General features: G+C 33.2%; 2 protein-coding genes across 2 annotated transcripts; one reads left to right on the top strand and one right to left on the bottom strand.

The window, feature by feature from the left end:
• Window positions 1-636: 636 nt before the first annotated feature.
• Window positions 637-2,972, bottom strand: LOC149486829 (uncharacterized). Its single transcript, XM_089697900.1, has 7 exons — window positions 2,932-2,972; window positions 2,579-2,673; window positions 2,043-2,240; window positions 1,651-1,808; window positions 1,371-1,568; window positions 1,190-1,283; window positions 637-923 (listed from the first exon to the last, which is right to left on the bottom strand). Exons 1-7 carry the CDS (start codon window positions 2,970-2,972, stop codon window positions 637-639), a joined length of 1,071 nt encoding a protein of 356 aa, XP_089554026.1.
• A 412-nt stretch (window positions 2,973-3,384) lies between these two features.
• On the top strand, window positions 3,385-17,842 carry LOC149486828 (developmentally-regulated GTP-binding protein 2). Its single transcript, XM_089698503.1, has 8 exons — window positions 3,385-3,675; window positions 11,751-11,911; window positions 12,458-12,628; window positions 13,069-13,212; window positions 13,579-13,686; window positions 14,137-14,294; window positions 15,227-15,353; window positions 15,804-17,842. The coding sequence occupies exons 1-8, from the start codon at window positions 3,612-3,614 to the stop codon at window positions 15,963-15,965; spliced, it is 1,095 nt and encodes a 364-aa protein (XP_089554629.1). The 5' UTR covers window positions 3,385-3,611; the 3' UTR covers window positions 15,966-17,842.
• The last annotated feature ends 268 nt before the right edge of the window (window positions 17,843-18,110 follow it).

Raw genomic sequence — 18,110 nt, 5'->3', positions numbered from 1 at the left:
TCATAAATAATTATTGTTAAAATGTAAATACGGAAATTGAACAAATTCAATTCAAATTTCGAATAACAGCATTTTCATTACAAATAAATTCATAGTGATAGAAACGCATAGTCTAAGCATAGTAGTACAAACTATTAATATTAGGATATTTTTAGTATTCATATTGTTTTGTCCTTAAACTTGTAATTATATTGAATAATAATTGGAGCTATAAATACTCTCAATTGACTTCGAAAGTCATTAGTACTTTTTTGAAACATCTTTATTAAATTTTCTAAAGATATTTATACCATCTTATTGTAAGTGAAATATCAAAAACTAATTTAAATACATTCGTAAGCAGTTTTATGAAAACAATTAGGGTTTAACGAAAGAATTTTAGGTGTTTTAAGCAAAAATCGAATAGAAAATTTTGGCGCTAAAAATAAAATGCATTTATTGTTTAAGTATTTCCGGTTGTACTTCCTTGTATTTTCAAATTTATTGACAGAAGACATTTTTAAAATTGTGTTCTTTTAAAAAAATATTTTACGAAACTTTATCGCAAAATATCAAACCGCACAGGCTTCACACATTTTCTTATTAAATTATAAAAATATGTACTGCTAGAATTATTTATTTATAGGCCAATATTTTTTATAACTTCATATACGGAGAAACAAGAGTGACCATAATATTCAGTTTTAATGCTACATGAGAAATACTAATTATAATTCCTCGTTTTTTCGCTATTTTGCTTGTATCGAGACTATTTCTTAGTTGCATTCTTAGAATATAAATGCGTCGAGTTTTTGGATTCATCCTATAAATCTGCTGTTTAGTAAAATACTCTAATTTCTTCTGGTTCATTTGTTTTATAACAGCAGGAGTTATGGCTGTTATTGCTTCTAGCGTAATAGAACTAATTTGCTGCTTCGGTATGCCTATAAAAATAAATATACCATTAAATACATTGTTATCTAACATCTAAGGTATTCATTAGACATTAAAAACAAAGTTGCTTTCTATGTCCCTATGTCCCTTTGTATGCTTTAATCTTTAAAACTACGCGACCGATTTTGATGCAGTTTATTTTAATAGATAGAGTGATGGAAGAGGGAGGTCTAGTATATAAATAATTAGATTTTAGACAAAGCGAGCGAATCCGCGGGCGCGGCGGTAAGCTAGTAATATATGAATTTATACTAACAAATAAAAAGAGTGCTCAATCTCCCTAGTTCATGTGACGACCATTTATACGGTTCTCCATATGCCTCTGCATGAGTAGCGATTCCGTACAAAGTCTACATAATATAAAACAAACAATAAGAGCTTTAAGCATAATATCAAAAGATAAGCAATTCATTGTCAAGTAGATTTTTTAAGCTCGCCTTAGTTTGATCAACACTGCACCTTCGCAATTTACCCAGAACATCAACAGTTAAATCTTTAAATGTTGTAGGAGATATCTTTGCTAAGTCGAATACGGGAAAACCACACAGTAAATATCCCAGTTCATTAATATAAGATGCATTTGTATACCATGTATTTCCAAAATATCTCCTGTACGCAGCTACGAGGATACCGAACTAAAATATTAAATTAAATTTTTGTAATTATTTACCTACTTACTTAAAAACTCTATTTTTATCTTATTGGAATCAATATAACCTTTCGATTACTAATGTCGACGTGATGTTTTGAAAAATATTTAAAAACAGAGGGATCTCCAAAATTTGCGTAGTACAAATCTTCCTCTGGCACAACATTTAACAATTTACCGAAAGCCAAAAATTCACGCCCCTGTAGGTAGGCTGCAGTTTTTCCATCTGTAATATTAATGTATGAATAAAATGAAATTATACGCATGATTTAATCTAACAAAAGGTTTCTCGATTGCTTTGTTCGCTCATGTTTGCTCCTACTTGACCATCGCACTGTAGAAACTTTAATTCGCAATGTTTCTAAATAATATTTTTTTTTTGCAAAAATTTCAAATATGATCGTTGACGCGGGGTATTTAAAGTTTATGTGTAAGTATGTAAAAAATAAAATAATATAACCTGTAACTATATCCCAAGCTAAGAGTGCCCTGGATATAGGAATAAAATGTTTTTTCGTATGAGATAAAAGGTGTAAAATTGTTTCTGGGTCCAATCTTAAAAATGAACTAGGAGGTCCAAAGAATATCATATCCATAGAATTTTCAATTTTCATACGATTATCCATTTCTTCATAAAAATCTTCGTAAACGTTAATTTCTACAAACATTTATTTATAAATGGTTATTTCATGGAATTTTACAGATTCAGAAATCTTATTCAGTACTAGCGGTCCGCCCCGGCTTCGCTCGTGGTACATATTTACGTTTTCTCTACATAAGAACCATCCTCTTACTTCAAGGAATAGGTATAATAAAAAAAGAATTATCGAAATCGGTTCAGCCGTTCACACGTGATGCCGTGACAATATATATAGATTTCAGTGTGAAGAGCTACAAACAAACATAAATACCTAATAAAATCTTCCTTCCTAATGGTTTTATATTTTTAAATGCATTCTATCCGGAAAACTTTTGCCTTTATACATAATTGTTTACCTGACTCTGTAATTGCTATCATTGAATTTCTTTCATCTTCGTATTGCAAGTCTAATTCTTCAATAGATTTAGTATTATGATCAAAACCTAGAATGCTGAAATATAGTTTAGAATTATGTTTTAATGAATGAAATATTTAATCTTCATTGACGCTCAATGTTTTACCAAGTTACCGTTCAAATTTCTAGCTTTGGTTCAATAATCATATTATGCGTATGAATTACAAATGTTTAGGTTAGTAGCTGTAATACAATGTCTAGTTAAGGTTTAAAGAAGGGTTAAACAACATTATTAGTAAAATCGATGAGGTGAGATATGAATGTTAAATGCTCTTCCATTGTGTAATGTAATACCTGTGTATAAGAAACGTATTAATTATTATTTTAATATTCATTCTGAAATACGGTGGGACGATGTTGGAAGTATGATTTCTATGGCATTTTAATCTCGTAGGTCCCGTAGGTATTATTATGCGTTTATGGATGTTTTCATAATAATATCCTCACACCTTCTGTGCACACAAAATATAAATACCACAATAATTCTCAGAAAAACAAAATTTATGGTCATAATTTGAAGTGAGATTTAAATTGTTTAATTATTTGATTTTTTTTCAATAAAATACAATATTATAGTGTTCATTATTTCAGTGGACTTTTTATATTTCCTTCAATCTGTATTTTTATTTACAGATAATAATAAATTTTAATTTTCTCTGATAGCATGAGCTGCAACTTGGCTGCAACGATGAGCTGTCATATTACAGTTTATGTCATCAATGATCTGTCAAAAATGACAATGGCTATCTGTTGACAATGCAAATGTCAAGCGAAAGCTGATAACCTATTTGCCTGCCGTTTTCGCTAAAAATCTAAAAAAAATAATTAATTACTCGCCTTTGCTGTAATCTTATGCCATAATCCGCAATGGTTCTTGCAATTTAGTACAACAAGTGAACGATATAGCTTTGTAGTAATAGAAATTAATATTCACGTTTTATAAGTTTGTTGACTGTTGTTAAGTTTGTAAAAAAATGGGTATCTTAGAAAAGATATCTGAAATTGAAAAGGAAATTGCTAGGACACAAAAGAATAAAGGTAAAGTAATACACAAGTACTTATGAAACCACAAAATGCCAAAATTGCAAGTTGTTTTATGGTTGTAAAGGTTATGATATAAACATGTATTGAGAGTTTAATACAACAACATTGATAATAACCTAATGTGTATTTAATCTATACATCTATACATCTATACAAATATTATAAAGAGGAAAGGTAGTTACGCATCCACCCCAACCCTCTGTATTAGGTTGAGCAATAGCCTTCCGCTGGCCTCAGCAAGACCACCGGAGAGTTCTTGCAATTTAGCATAAGCGTTGCAGTTATTGAAAAACATTTATTTCGCAATAAGGTATCGATTGTATCATTGCATGTAATTCTGGCATTAACATTTGTGACTCCAAATCGTCCACTTGTTATAGTTAATAATTAAATAAGTTTAATTTTAATTTTATTTTATTTTTTTAAAAAAGTCAAATCGCTCCCGCAAAGTTTAACTGGCGCAGCCGGTAGGATAGCCATATAAGGTCTGCATGTCTAGAGGTCTTCAAAATTAGCCCTAGAACATTGCTATAAAGGCCGTGCTATCCTAAAAGAACCGAAAAATAAATTTGTTAAACGACCACGACGAGGACATGGGATCGACGATCGGTTGGTGAGTAAAACTTTTTGCCATCCTTTCTGATATATTCCTATATCCTTTTCACGAGAGTGTAATTTTGACTTTTAATTATTTTTAACTGTTATTTTGGGATTGAACGTCTCGCATTATAACGGATCTGGTTTTAATATGAAATTCTATTAAATCAGTAATTAGTTAGAACTTATACAATATAAGAAATATCGTATTTAATTCTAAGAATTGTCTTGCATAAAACTCTGCACAGACTAATTAGCTATAGAGTGTAACTTAAATAAAAGTTTTACATAAGAAAATTAAATGATTTTTGCATAAAGAAATATTAATATTAATTGATTTAATTGATCTCAAAATCGATCGTAATTCAATTAATGATTTTTATATTTTATATGTGATTTTATACCTTATTTCAAGTTTTAATTTTTATAGTAATTAATAACTTATATTTTTTTTTATTGTGCTATATTTTAAGACTTTTTATTATATCGTGTTTCTAATTGATTTTTGTGTGTGTGATTTTTATAATTCGAAATTATTGTAATTGGTTAAAGACTTCAGAACTTTAATTACTCTGTACTTATTTAACATGGAAAGCGTAAACGTAATAACAATTCCGAGTGATATGTTAAAGCTTATTCCTCTTTTTGGTGGAGACAAAAGAATTTTGAATTTATTCTTTCGAAAATGTGAATATATAATTAATAAATTTAGAGGGCATGAAGAGCAGAATATTTACGTTTTACATGCCATAACTAGTAGATTAATAGGCGATGCCGCCGCGTTATTATCCGAGCGCGAAGATATTAATACTTGGCCGGCGCTAAAAGAATTACTGGAACAACATTTTGGCGATCCGCGCAGTGAGGATTGCATAAAAATCTCGCTCGAGTCCTGCAAAATAAAATCCGGGGAAAGTTATCTTGAATTTTGTAATAGGATACAGAATATTAGATCGTTACTAATATCGAAGGTTAATTTATCGGTAGATACGGAAATTAAACGCGCGAAAATTGCGATTTATAATCATACAGCCCTGAACGTTTTCTTGTATAATTTGCCCGAAAACATGGTGCGAATTGTTAGACTAAAATCGCCTAATACATTAGAACAGGCTCTAGAAATTGTGTTAGAAGAAGTTAATTTTCACGAACAATATCAGTCGCGCAATCGTACCCATAATAATACAACGGTGCCCCAATTTTTACAAAATCCTCAACAAAGATTTAATTTTGGGACACCAAATGTACCTCAAAAATTTGGTTTTAAATTCACACCCCAACAACCGTTTAATAAAAATCCACAATTTGGTTATAAGCCACCGTTTAATAAAAACCCACAGTTCGGGTATAGGCCTTCATTCCATCAAAATCCACAATTTGGTTATAGACCAACATTAAATCAAAATCCACAATTTGGTTATAGACCAACATTAAATCAAAATCCACAATTTGGTTATAGGCCTACATTTAATCAAAACCCACAACTTGGTTATAGGCCCCCTCAAACTTTTGGTATGAAGCCACAGCATTTCGGTCAAGGACCTCCTCAAAATAACCGCTTTGAGTCTACTGACGTTTCCATGAGGACGGCACCCCCTCGACCGCAAATAACTCAGCAAGGTTTTAGACTGAATGAAACTGACATACATAATGACAATTTACTATATGACAATTATTACTATGACTATAATCCTTACGACTATACGAATTACGAATACGATGAGAATGATATTTATATACCCACTGACGATACTGAAGACATTAATGTGCCTCCGTCTGATGAAGAAAATTTTCAAACGGAAGCCTCTACAAAGGAGAAATCATAGAATTAAATTGCGATCCAAATCTGAAATTGCCACACATTTATATTCCTGAAATTAATTCCAAATTTATGATTGATACTGGGAGCACGCGATCATTCATCAGCCCCCGAATTGCCTATCAATATTTTCCGAATTTTATAAAATATGAACCCTTTAAAGTTATAAGCACCCATGCATCCAGTCAACATGACGAAGTTATAGAAATTCCGCTTTTTCCAACGTTAAATACCCCTGACGACCACAAATTTCATTTGTATGACGTAGACGAACGCTATGACGGACTTATTGGTAATGACCTACTGAAAAAAATAGACGCAATAATTGATCTGAAACATTTGCTACTGAGAACCAGGAACACAGACATCCCCATCATTAATAATAACTTAGATTATATTATCCACTTGCCACCCCGATGTGAACAGAAGGTAAAAATTCCTACCGACCTTCACTCAGGTGTTGCAGTAATCGACTTTAAAGAATTTAAACCCGGAGTAAGAATGCCCTCAGCACTAGTTAACTGTAATAATGGCTATGCGACAACAATAATCCAGAATAGCGTAGAATCACCCATGACTCTGAAAATTAACGAACCTCTTCAAACATCAGACCCTTCCGATTGTAACTTTGTACATAACGACAAACACAACGACAACGAAGATGACGAATTACTCAAAAATAATTTATCAAAGCTGAGACTTGACCACACTAGCGAAATAGAGCGTAATAAGATATTCGCCCTATGTCACGAATATAGGGACATATTTTATTGCGAACAAATTCCATTAAGTTTTACAAACGAAGTTAAACATAAAATTAATACCAAAAACGAAGACCCGATTTTTGTTAGACCGTATAGACAGGCTCCTGCGCAAGCAGATGAAATTAATAGACAAGTCGAAAAATTACTTCAAGACAATGTAATACGAGAATCACATTCCCCGTGGAATGCTCCAGTTCATTTAGTTCCGAAGAAGCGCGATGCTTCCGGATTAGTTAAATGGCGTATGGTAGTTGATTATCGAAGGCTTAATGACGTGACTGTTGACGACCGTTATCCACTTCCTAATATTACTGACTTACTGGACAAACTTGGTAAGAGCCTCTACTTCACTACACTTGATTTAGCAAGTGGTTATCATCAGATTGAGGTAGACGAGCGAGACATTAAGAAAACAGCCTTCAGCACTCAGTATGGACACTATGAATTCCTTAGAATGCCATTTGGCCTAAAAACAGCTCCTGCTACATTCCAGAGAGCAATGGACAATATATTAAGAGGGCTACAGGGAATACATTGCATGGTCTACTTGGATGACGTAATTGTATTCTCCTCTAGCTTAGATGAACATATATTAAAATTAAGAACCATTTTTGACCGACTCAGACAGACAAACTTAAAGGTACAACTAGACAAATCTGAATTTTTACGAAAAGAAGTAATTTACCTCGGACATACTATTACTAAAGACGGACTGAAACCTAATGACGATAAAATTACTGCGGTACTTAATTACCCGATACCCAAAACAACTACTGAGATCAAATCCTTCCTTGGTCTTATAGGATACTATAGACGGTTTATTAAAGATTTTGCACATGTAACGAAGCCCTTAACATCTTGCCTGAAAAAACGGAATAAAATCATTTTAGATAAAAATTACATAGACGCATTCAATAGATGTAAGGAACTCTTAACGAATGCACCACTTTTGCAATACCCAGACTTTGAAAAACCTTTTATCTTAACGACTGATGCGTCTAATGTTGCGTTAGGGGCAGTATTATCACAGGGCCCCATTGGAGGCGATAAACCCGTTGCATATGCAAGCCGCACCTTAAGTGACACCGAATCACGCTATAGCACCATAGAACGCGAGTGTCTAGCCATTGTTTGGGCTATTAAACATTTTAGGCCTTATCTTTATGGTAAGAAATTTATGATATATACAGATCACAAACCTTTATCATGGCTTAACTCTCAAAAGGATACAAGTAGTAAACTGACTCGTTGGCGACTTCGACTCCAAGACTATGATTATGAAATAGTTTATAAGAAAGGGAAGCAAAATCTAAACGCGGATGCTTTGTCTAGAATTAGGGTTAACGCTACGCATTCCGATAACGAAAACGAATCTATGGTTGTTAATATAGACGATAGAGACAATAGGCCAAGAACGCGTAACGACTCTAGTACAATTACTATATCAGAACGCGATTCTAGTGAAACGATATCTATTCCCGACTCTGAAACTCTATCGGCGATGAGTTCTCCTAGAACATGTGACTACCCAGTCAGGTCACCATCTGTAACGTCGAAATCGGATACAGTTCATTCAGCTAATATTGTAGAATCGTCCGGTATACCTATATTACATGAAGCAATAGACACAAAACCAAATCAAATTTTAGTATATACGTGGTTTAAGAACGAAATGCAAGTTCACGACCTTTCACGTGAAAAGCAAAAGGTTTTAGAAGTTTTCTTGCCTACTAATAACCAGGATCTAGTAAAACAATTTTTAAAAGAGTATATTAAACCAAAGGTTAAGTATTTCATTTATTTCGAAGATGATGAACATCGCAAACAGTTCACTAGCATTGTCATAGAATTATTTAGAAAGGATACAGTATTGTTATTTGAATGTACGGAGCGTGTAGTTTTTATAGAAGATGAGAAGGAACAAAAGGCTATTATAATAAAGCACCATCAAGGCAAAACGTGTCACCGCGGTATTAAAGAGACTCTAGCAAGTATACGTAGAAATTATTTTTGGCACAATATGCAGGAAACTATTTCAGCCCTTATTAATGCTTGTGAAACGTGTTCTAAAATGAAAATGATCGAAACTAAACAAAAAGTAAAGGATAGGAGAGGTGGTGAAGATCAAATCAGTCTCCCTTCAGGAAAAATTATATTTGCGAAAGACGTTAATAAGCGAAGAAGCAATGATAAGCCGCGATTCCATAAAGCTAAGGTTATAGGACAAGGTTCAAGGAACGTTATACCGATAGAGATTGGTAAAAGGAAGACTATGGTCCCTATTAAAAATGTAAAACGCCTTCCGCGTTGTGGTGTTGGCTGATAGTGATGAAGTCCGCGCTGGCCCTTCAACTACAACCTCTTAAACGTAACCGGAAATTTAGACTATAGTGACGCAATTAGATACGATAAACTTACAGCTAAACTTGAAAACGATCAGACTATCGTTAGAAATAAAATTACCTTAATATCTAAAATGCTCGATAGTTTTATCAATTCTACTGAAGTCTTAAATCAAAATTCTAATATATTAGATAAGCGTTTAAAAATTGTAGAATCTATGATTAAGGAATTAGCATCTAAGGATAATCATTGGGTTTATACTACTTATGTTGTAAGCCTTTTAAATTTATTTGTTAGTAATTTTCGTTCTATTTTTATAAAATTAGGAGAAATAGAGACTGCTCTAGCATTTAGTAAAGTATCCATATTACATCAAAGTATTATTAATTCTACTGAGTTGTTGCAACATTTAATTCTTATATCTCAAACTGAAAATTTAGTGTTTAAAGCGAGTGAGGCAAATTTAGTAAAACTAGAAGAAACTATTAATGTTAAATCGTATATTAAACAAAACCAGATTACGTTCATAATGGAGGTTCCAATTACAGATAATTATACTTATAACTATTACAAATTATACTCTATACCTATGTACCGTGAATCCGATAGTAATACCGTTTCCATTTTTCCTAAATATCCTTACCTGTTGGCAAAGGGGATGAAATACTTACCGGTCGTAAAACCGTGCCGATCGCTCGCTGCTGGAGAACAATTTTTATGCGATGAACAAAATCAAACGCCATATCCTGAAACTACTTGCATAGAACAACTGCTTAAATTTGAAGGAAACCCAATGCACTGCGAACAACAGCTAATCAATATAGAGAATGTGAGAATTCAAAGAATCACACCTATAAGTTGGATACTTTTCTCAAAATACAGAAATACTCTGACTCAAATTTGCAATGGTGATGTCAGCAAATATCCTGTCGTGGGCACATACATAATGACCATCGACGAACCATGTAGCATCGAGATCCAGAATATAACGATTCGCCCTCACCAAGTAATCACTGAGAATGATCCTGTAGAACCAACAAAAATTATAGTTTTGCCGCAATTACCTGTGAATAGAACTCCAATATTATCCAGTACACGTGTACTCAATATGCGAGGCATCAACTTGGACGAAGTTAAATATATGTCAACGATATTAAAGCAATCAGTGTTCAGTGATAGTGAAATGGTTAACAGTGAAAGAAATTTTAGATTCAGTGCTACTTTAGGCTATACGTCTCTATTTTTAATCTTTGTACTTGTAATTCTATTTTTACTTTACTTACTTCGTTATAAGATATTAAATGTAACATGTCTGCGAAATCATCGGATAGTTATTAAAAATGAACAAACCGATAATTTCGCACTTAAGGAGGGAGGAGTTACGCATCCACCCCAACCCTCTGTATTAGGTTGAGCAATAGCCTTCCGCTGGCCTCAGCAAGACCACCGGAGAGTTCTTGCAATTTAGCATAAGCGTTGCAGTTATTGAAAAACATTTATTTCGCAATAAGGTATCGATTGTATCATTGGATGTAATTCTGGCATTAACATTTGTGACTCCAAATCGTCCACTTGTTATAGTTAATAATTAAATAAGTTTAATTTTAATTTTATTTTATTTTTTTAAAAAAGTCAAATCGCTCCCGCAAAGTTTAACTAGGTTTGATTTTTTGTTTGTTTGTTTGTTTGTATGAATTGAATAGGCTCCGAAACTACTTGGCAGATTTGAAAAATTCTTTCACTGTTGGAAAGCTACATCATTTCTGAGTGACATAGGCTAGGTTTTATTCCGGAAATCCCACGGGAACGGGAACTATGCGGGTTTTTTTTTGAAAACGCGGGCGAAGCCGCAGGCGGAAAGCTAGTAAATAATAAATAAAATTCATTTAATTCAGGCCACATAGCCTATAATATAGTGTTAGTAAAATCTTATCCTAGTGTTAGTATTACCTATTACCTACATATATTTATTTCTACAGCTTACTTTACAAATCCAATGTTTGCTAATTATACTATCAGAATAATTTAACACCTTTAACCCATTGACCACCGAGCGGCCCGATCGGGCCGAGACACAATAGATTTTCTATTGTGTCTGTGATCCGAGGACTGACGGATTAACACAACATTTGAATTTTTAAGTATATGGTCTCAAATAGAAAAAATCTTTTTTCTCATTATCACATAAAAGTCATTTGCCCTATATAATGTAAACATCAAGGAAGCACTACAGTAACGCGGCAGGCCCATAAACATCCTAAATGCGTTGTTATATTGAACTCTTAGAATGGTTATGGTCCTACGTGTATAATTAATCCAGAGGTTGCACATATAATAAGACTAACAATATATAAGCGATATTATTACTGAGTATATGTTGAATATATCAAACAATTCATTTATATACACTTCATAAACACTCTTAAATGGATAAGCATATAATTTTAATTTACAATTTGATTTTTTATATATCTATAAATAAATTGTCATTTATAGTTATAAATAAATTTATATATTTATAAATTTATATTTTTATTTATTTTCAGCCACTGAATACCATTTGGGATTATTGAAAGCCAAGCTAGCGAAGTACAGGTCTCAACTTTTAGAACCATCTAAGAAGGGAGGTGACAAAGGAGAGGGTTTTGATGTTTTAAAGTCAGGTGATGCGAGAGTTGCTCTTATAGGCTTTCCATCAGTTGGTAAGGTGAGTTTTTACATATATTTTTATATATATAAACTATCTATTATATACATTTATCTATCTTAAAAATAAATGTTCTTGCAATTATGTTATTCTACATTTTTAGAAGTGAAAACATATCAATGAATTTTTAAGATGAACTAATATACATTGGCCTTAACTTTAGTAATGTAATGTAATATTATTTTTCTATAGCATTTCCACTGTGGAAAATATAATGTCCATATTCCGTAATAACTCAGGCCCCGGAATCACAGACACAATAGAAAATCTATTGTGGCGTGGACCGATTGGGCCGTTCGGGGCTCAATGGGTTAACTTATCTATATGAAATGTATATATTCAAACTATAATAATATAATCTACTAGCAGATAGCCCTGGCTTCGCCCGTGGTACATGTATATTTTCTCTCCATAAGAACCATCCTCATACTTCAAGGAATATTATAAAAAAATAATTAACAAAATAGCTTCAGCCGTTCCCGAGTTTTGCCCACCAACACATTTGGCGATTCATTTTTATTACATAGATAATTAAACCCTTTCCAGTCAACCCTGCTCTCTACACTAACGCACACACACTCTGAGGCAGCGAGCTATGAGTTCACGACTCTCACATGTATTCCTGGTGTTATTGAGTACCGAGGTGCTAATATACAGCTACTGGATCTGCCGGGAATCATTGAAGGCGCCGCCCAAGGCAAGGGAAGAGGGAGACAGGTAATATTAATGTATAGATAGTACTAGTTGTTCATATTGTTTTGTGGTTAAATCAATTTGTGAAATATGCTTTAATATTTGTTATAGTCTTTATTGTGTTAATTATTACATTCACACAAATATCTCTTAGTAAAAATTCAGTTTAAATTGGTTCAGTTGTTGTGTAGATTAAAGGATTTTTTTATTGCCCAGCATTGTATTTAATTATGAATGAATAATCAGAAATATTTGTGTATGAATAGATGACTCAAGCCTTTTACTTTCCTTTTCTGCATTTAATTAATGTGCAAGGTAGTTTATGGAGTTATTAATTAAATCAAATATATACAGTGTAATAATAGTTAAACTGAATCATAATTTAAACACATTTAGACTACAATAAAACCCAAAAAAAAAATGCTAAACGGCACTGCAAATTCATTCCGTCACACAAATTCCAGGTGATAGCAGTAGCGCGTACAGCAGACCTGGTGCTCATGATGTTAGACGCCACGAAGCCGTATGTGCATCGCCAGCTGCTTGAGAAGGAGTTGGAGAGTGTCGGCATCAGGCTGAATAAGAACAAACCTAATATTTATTTTAAGGTGAGAATGCGTTTCTCAGATAATTATATTGTCTTTATCTAGTCAAGGTAGCATGTTGCACCATGGGGATTTTGCTAAAACATATAAAAAAGAAATCTAAGGAGTAAGGATAGCTACTAAGTTATATACTATGCTTTCTAAGTTTTTTTCTCATATTTTTTGGAAAATGGCAAATAGCAACGTGGTTCCAACCAAAAATTTCGTATACTATCTTTCTAGCAACAAGTAGTTTTCAATATATTCAAATTATAAATTTCAAAATATCCTTAAAAATTGAATAGTTACTTTCTTAAAAAATAAAATGTTGTGCAAAAGGTTTATTCCTATTCAATCTTTTTATTTTAACATGAATAAATATTCTTTCAGGTTAAAAAAGGTGGTGGTTTGTCGTTCAATTCCACGTGTCAACTGACTAAAGTGGACGAAAAAATGGTGCAGATGATTCTACATGAATATAAAATATTTAATGCTGAGGTAAGTATGTCATTAGTTTTCTAGTTACTTTACCTGTAATAAGTATTTTTGTGAGTGCAACAGAGATTTTTCAATTAGCATGGTAGACCTTGTTCATTTTTTTAAAATAATGTTTTTTTTTTTGTGTGCTTTCGATTTCGATAAATTTTGCTTAGCATTTTCAACTGCATACAATATTTCCCTTTTTATATAATATAGTCAACAGCCTAGTAAAATGTAAAAAAATGTAAAAAGTAAAATCGTTTTAGTCGGGTGACATGTTCAGAAACTTCTGTCACACCAAAACCTCACGCGATCGCAGGTATAACGAGAGAGAGACGGACCGATCTCCCGTCTCATCTCGAGCGCTGCCACTGCATTATGTTATAACGTAAACATCTCGATCGTAAACCTACTTTACAAACAACCAATTTTTTTTTCATAGTTTTAAAAGTTATTATCGTATTGCAGGTGCTATTCCGCGAAGACTGTACAGCGGACGAACTGATCGACGTGATCCTAGCGAACCGCGTGTACCTGCCGTGCCTGTATGTGTACAACAAGATCGATCAGATCTCGCTGCAGGAGGTCGACCGCATCGCGAGACAGCCGCACTCAATCGTTGTCAGGTAATATAAAATACTAGATTTCCGCCCGCGGCTTCGCCCGCGCTTTCAAAGGAAAACTCGCATAGTTCCCGTTCCCGTGGGATTTCCGGGATAAAACCTATCCCATGTGTTAATCCAAGTTACCCTCTATATGTGTGCTAAATTTCATTGTAATCGGTTCAGTAGTTTTTACGTGAAAGAGTAACAAACATCCATACATCCATACTCACAAACTTTCGCCTTTATAGTAGTATTAAGATATTAAGATTAACCTATCAAAATACATATATTTAAATAAAACGGCCAAGTGCGAAGGGGAGTCGTGCACCGAGGGCTCCGAACTAACCTATTTTTTAATAGAGAAAAAGGGTGTTGACTGACAGACAGACGGACAACAAAGTGATCCTATAAGGGTTCCGTTTTTTCCTTTTTAGGTTAGGAACCCTATAAAGTATTAATCTCTCAAAATATAGAAAAAAAAAAGAATTAAAAAAACAATGTGAATGTCATGATTTTTTTTTATGGTCACTGATTCTTGATAAGTAATTCAAACTCAAACATTTATTTCATCAAATAGACTACTTTTAGTAGTGCTTTCGAATCGTTAAAATAATAATTAAAATTCGATAGTCAATCGGTCCGAAAATCTATTTCTGCAGAGGACAAGAAACTAGATAAATAATGGCGCTAGTTTGTAAAAAAATCAAACAAACTTTTTTTTGACGTGACAACGTGTTCTAATTCGATAGAGCCGGCTGCACGCACGAAAAAAACATGACTCATGCGGCGTTACCTCGCTCTGAGGCGTTCCATGTAAGGCTTGAAGTGCAAGCGAGAGCGCGGAACGAGCGACAAAGAAGCACAATCGGACGATGTCACGTTCAACTATCGTCAGTAAACCGACTTTACAGACAACCAATTTTCAAAATAAATATATAATTATAATGTTTCAGTTGTAACATGAAGCTAAACCTGGACTACTTGCTGGAGACGCTGTGGGAGTACCTCTCCCTCATCAGGGTGTACACGAAGAAGCCTGGTCAGCCACCGGACTTTGATGATGGACTTATTTTGAGAAAGGTACGTAATAATAAGCATTTAAATACTTAAAATTATTATGCATACATTGTTGTATTCGCTAATGTGCTACGCTACGTTATTCAATCGCCTAGTTAAATAATTAAATTTTAACAAAACTACCTGCCCCATCAGGCGTTGTTCTGCCCTATTGCCCTTTTTTCGTGTTTTTTCTCTTGTGCCATAACATAAACGTTAAAAAAATAGCCGAATTGGTCGATACGTTCTCGGGTTTTACGCTAATATATCTTCTAATTTCTTGTTCGATTGTAATCGAGTATTAAACATTTAGAATTGAAAGACTAATGGCTGTTAAACATGATTTATTTTTTATATTATAAATTATTATCCCGACGTTTTGCATACTTGGCAGCGCGCGTGGTCAGGGGGAGACTTAAATTATATAAAAAATGCAGAATAAACATTTTCTTTATAAACTATTCAATTATCCAGGGTGTAACAGTAGAACACGTGTGCCACTCGATTCACCGCACGCTCGCGGCGCAACTCAAGTACGCGCTAGTGTGGGGCACCAGCACCAAGTACAGTCCGCAGCGCGTGGGGCTGCACCACACTGTGCAGGATGAGGACGTGGTGCAGCTTATCAAGAAGTAGCACTGGCTGATATTAAATATAGAGTTTGAACGTTATTTATCCTATCCCCCCTCCAACACAAACGCCTTAAAAACTGCTAACCCGCTCCCCCTCACACGTAAATATCCCCCGCTACACACATATACATTCTCCCCATATGTAAATTTCCCCCCCACACATAAAAATCCACCTTTACCCGCACGCACACGTTATAAACACACCGAACTGCAGTCACAAATAATAACATTCCCCCCCCCCACTCACATACAATTCCACCCCATCCACACAAACTCCCCCCCCCCACACACGCTATAAACACCGCATCGTACCGTCCGCAGCGGTACAGCTTATCAAGAAGTAGCACTTACTATACTGGATATCATGAAGTCATTATTTACACGCATCCCCCCCACAACACTAAAAACGTTGCTTACCCATTCCCCCCCCCCCACACACAGGAATGTTGATAATATTTCTACTTACACTCATATACCACATACACACGTTAATGTGCCCTTCCCCCACCTTATATCAAAAAGTTTGACAATATAAGAAGGATAAAATATTTGAATTTCTCCCTAAATTGATTATGGTTAGAAAAATTGAAAACTCCTTCCTCTTCTTTTTATAAACTAAGCAAAATAATAACTTTAAAACCCAAATGTGAAGTTATATCTACTTCTTATTTAGACAGGACACAATATTATTATATTGAAGTAAATGAAATCAGCACGAATATGTATATCTTTTTTTTTAATTACTCCAAATACCATTATATTATTATCCATGCAGGCCTAAAACATTTTCATATGTTGAGTTCCCATAAACCATAAACATTTTATTTTATGGGACTGTACTAATAAGCTAATAACCACTTATTTTAAAAATGTAAATTATATGATTTAAATATTGTAATACAATGTTTTATTTGAGTTTAACCCATTTATTATCTTCCCTGTTAGAAGCTGCATGTAAAGTTCTTGTTAAAGTAAGCATTGATTTGTATAAAATATAAATTATAAATTAAATATTTTAAATATTCTTTAGTAAAATAATTACAATCCCTTTCCGGGATTATTACATTGGACAATAGAAAAAAAATGTGTGCGTGTACTAGTGTACACACGTAAGAAGTGAAACTTCTTTATGACCTTATTTTTCAAAAAATAATTTACTATTATATGCAACTTCACGCGTGGTAGGGATATGAAAAAGATGTCGCGTAACGGAAAAATGTCACACGTAACGAAAAAATGTTACACAAAATTTTTTTCCAACCCCGATAAAGAAGTTTCACTTCAAAAGCCTACCTACAATGTTTCTATGATTATTATTAAACATTTGAAGCATTTCCGTGAAATGATAAATTTAAAATATACCCAATAAATTTTAGTTTTTTCACATGTTCAGTATATTATGAAGTTGTGATAATATGAGATACCTACTCATGTGAAATGTGTTTTAAAGTGTATCGAGTATCGAGCAATATTATATTAGATACCTATATTAAAAATAAAAACATTTCTATGCTTTTTAATTGAAATAAATATATTTTTATCTATTTTAATGCGTGGTAGAGTAGCTATTTATTGAAACCTATGTTGGGTAAAAATTGAAAAAAGAAGAATCGAAAATTGGCATGAACAAAGCAATAACTTTTAGCATTGTAATTCTTGTAGGTAGTTCTTTTTGTCACAATAATATTTAAAAAAAAAAATGGCTCATTAATCAAAAGCCAAATAATTATAATACTAAAAGAATATGTATATGGATTGATTATTATTCTTTTGTATCTAAAAATATATTGATGACCTAGCCATAGATTGCTATTTCTTTTTTTATATACTTAGCTATGTGCATTTGTATATATTTCCATAAAATAAACATTTTTAAAAAGATGTTCTGTTTTTTATTTCCTCTACCAATATTGTAAATATTAACCTTGAGCATATTGGTCCATGATATTAACACATCCTTTCACAAGGTATAATGTGCAAATATGTTTCATTGCCTATCTCACGAAAAATTTTTGCATAAGTACATACATGTAATTTTTTCAAGTAATATAGTAGTACTTAAGTACATTTTTTAAGTTTTAACGAATCTAGAGAATCTTATGTCTATCAGACGAAATTTTCAGTATACTTAACTTTGTTTTTTAGAAAA

The sequence above is a fragment of the Colias philodice genome, chromosome 8, assembly GCF_061535455.1.
Source record: "Colias philodice isolate Cphi_HAF_F1 chromosome 8, ilColPhil1 Martin Lab GWU primary, whole genome shotgun sequence".
NCBI lineage: Eukaryota > Metazoa > Arthropoda > Insecta > Lepidoptera > Pieridae > Colias > Colias philodice.
Note: the sequence above shows the minus strand (reverse complement) of the source record. Positions and strands in the feature narration are given on the sequence as shown.

Coding starts and splice junctions, on each gene's coding strand:
- LOC149486829 (XM_089697900.1), bottom strand. CDS start 2,972: ATGAATATTAAAATAATAATTAATACGTTTCTTATACACAG. Junction 1,284..1,370: donor GCAGTGTTGATCAAACTAAG/GCGAGCTTAAAA, acceptor TATATTATGTAG/ACTTTGTACGGAATCGCTAC. Junction 924..1,189: donor ATTGAGCACTCTTTTTATTT/GTTAGTATAAAT, acceptor TTATTTTTATAG/GCATACCGAAGCAGCAAATT.
- LOC149486828 (XM_089698503.1), top strand. CDS start 3,612: ATGGGTATCTTAGAAAAGATATCTGAAATTGAAAAGGAAATTGCTAGG. Junction 11,912..12,457: donor GCTTTCCATCAGTTGGTAAG/GTGAGTTTTTAC, acceptor AACCCTTTCCAG/TCAACCCTGCTCTCTACACT. Junction 14,295..15,226: donor CCGCACTCAATCGTTGTCAG/GTAATATAAAAT, acceptor ATAATGTTTCAG/TTGTAACATGAAGCTAAACC.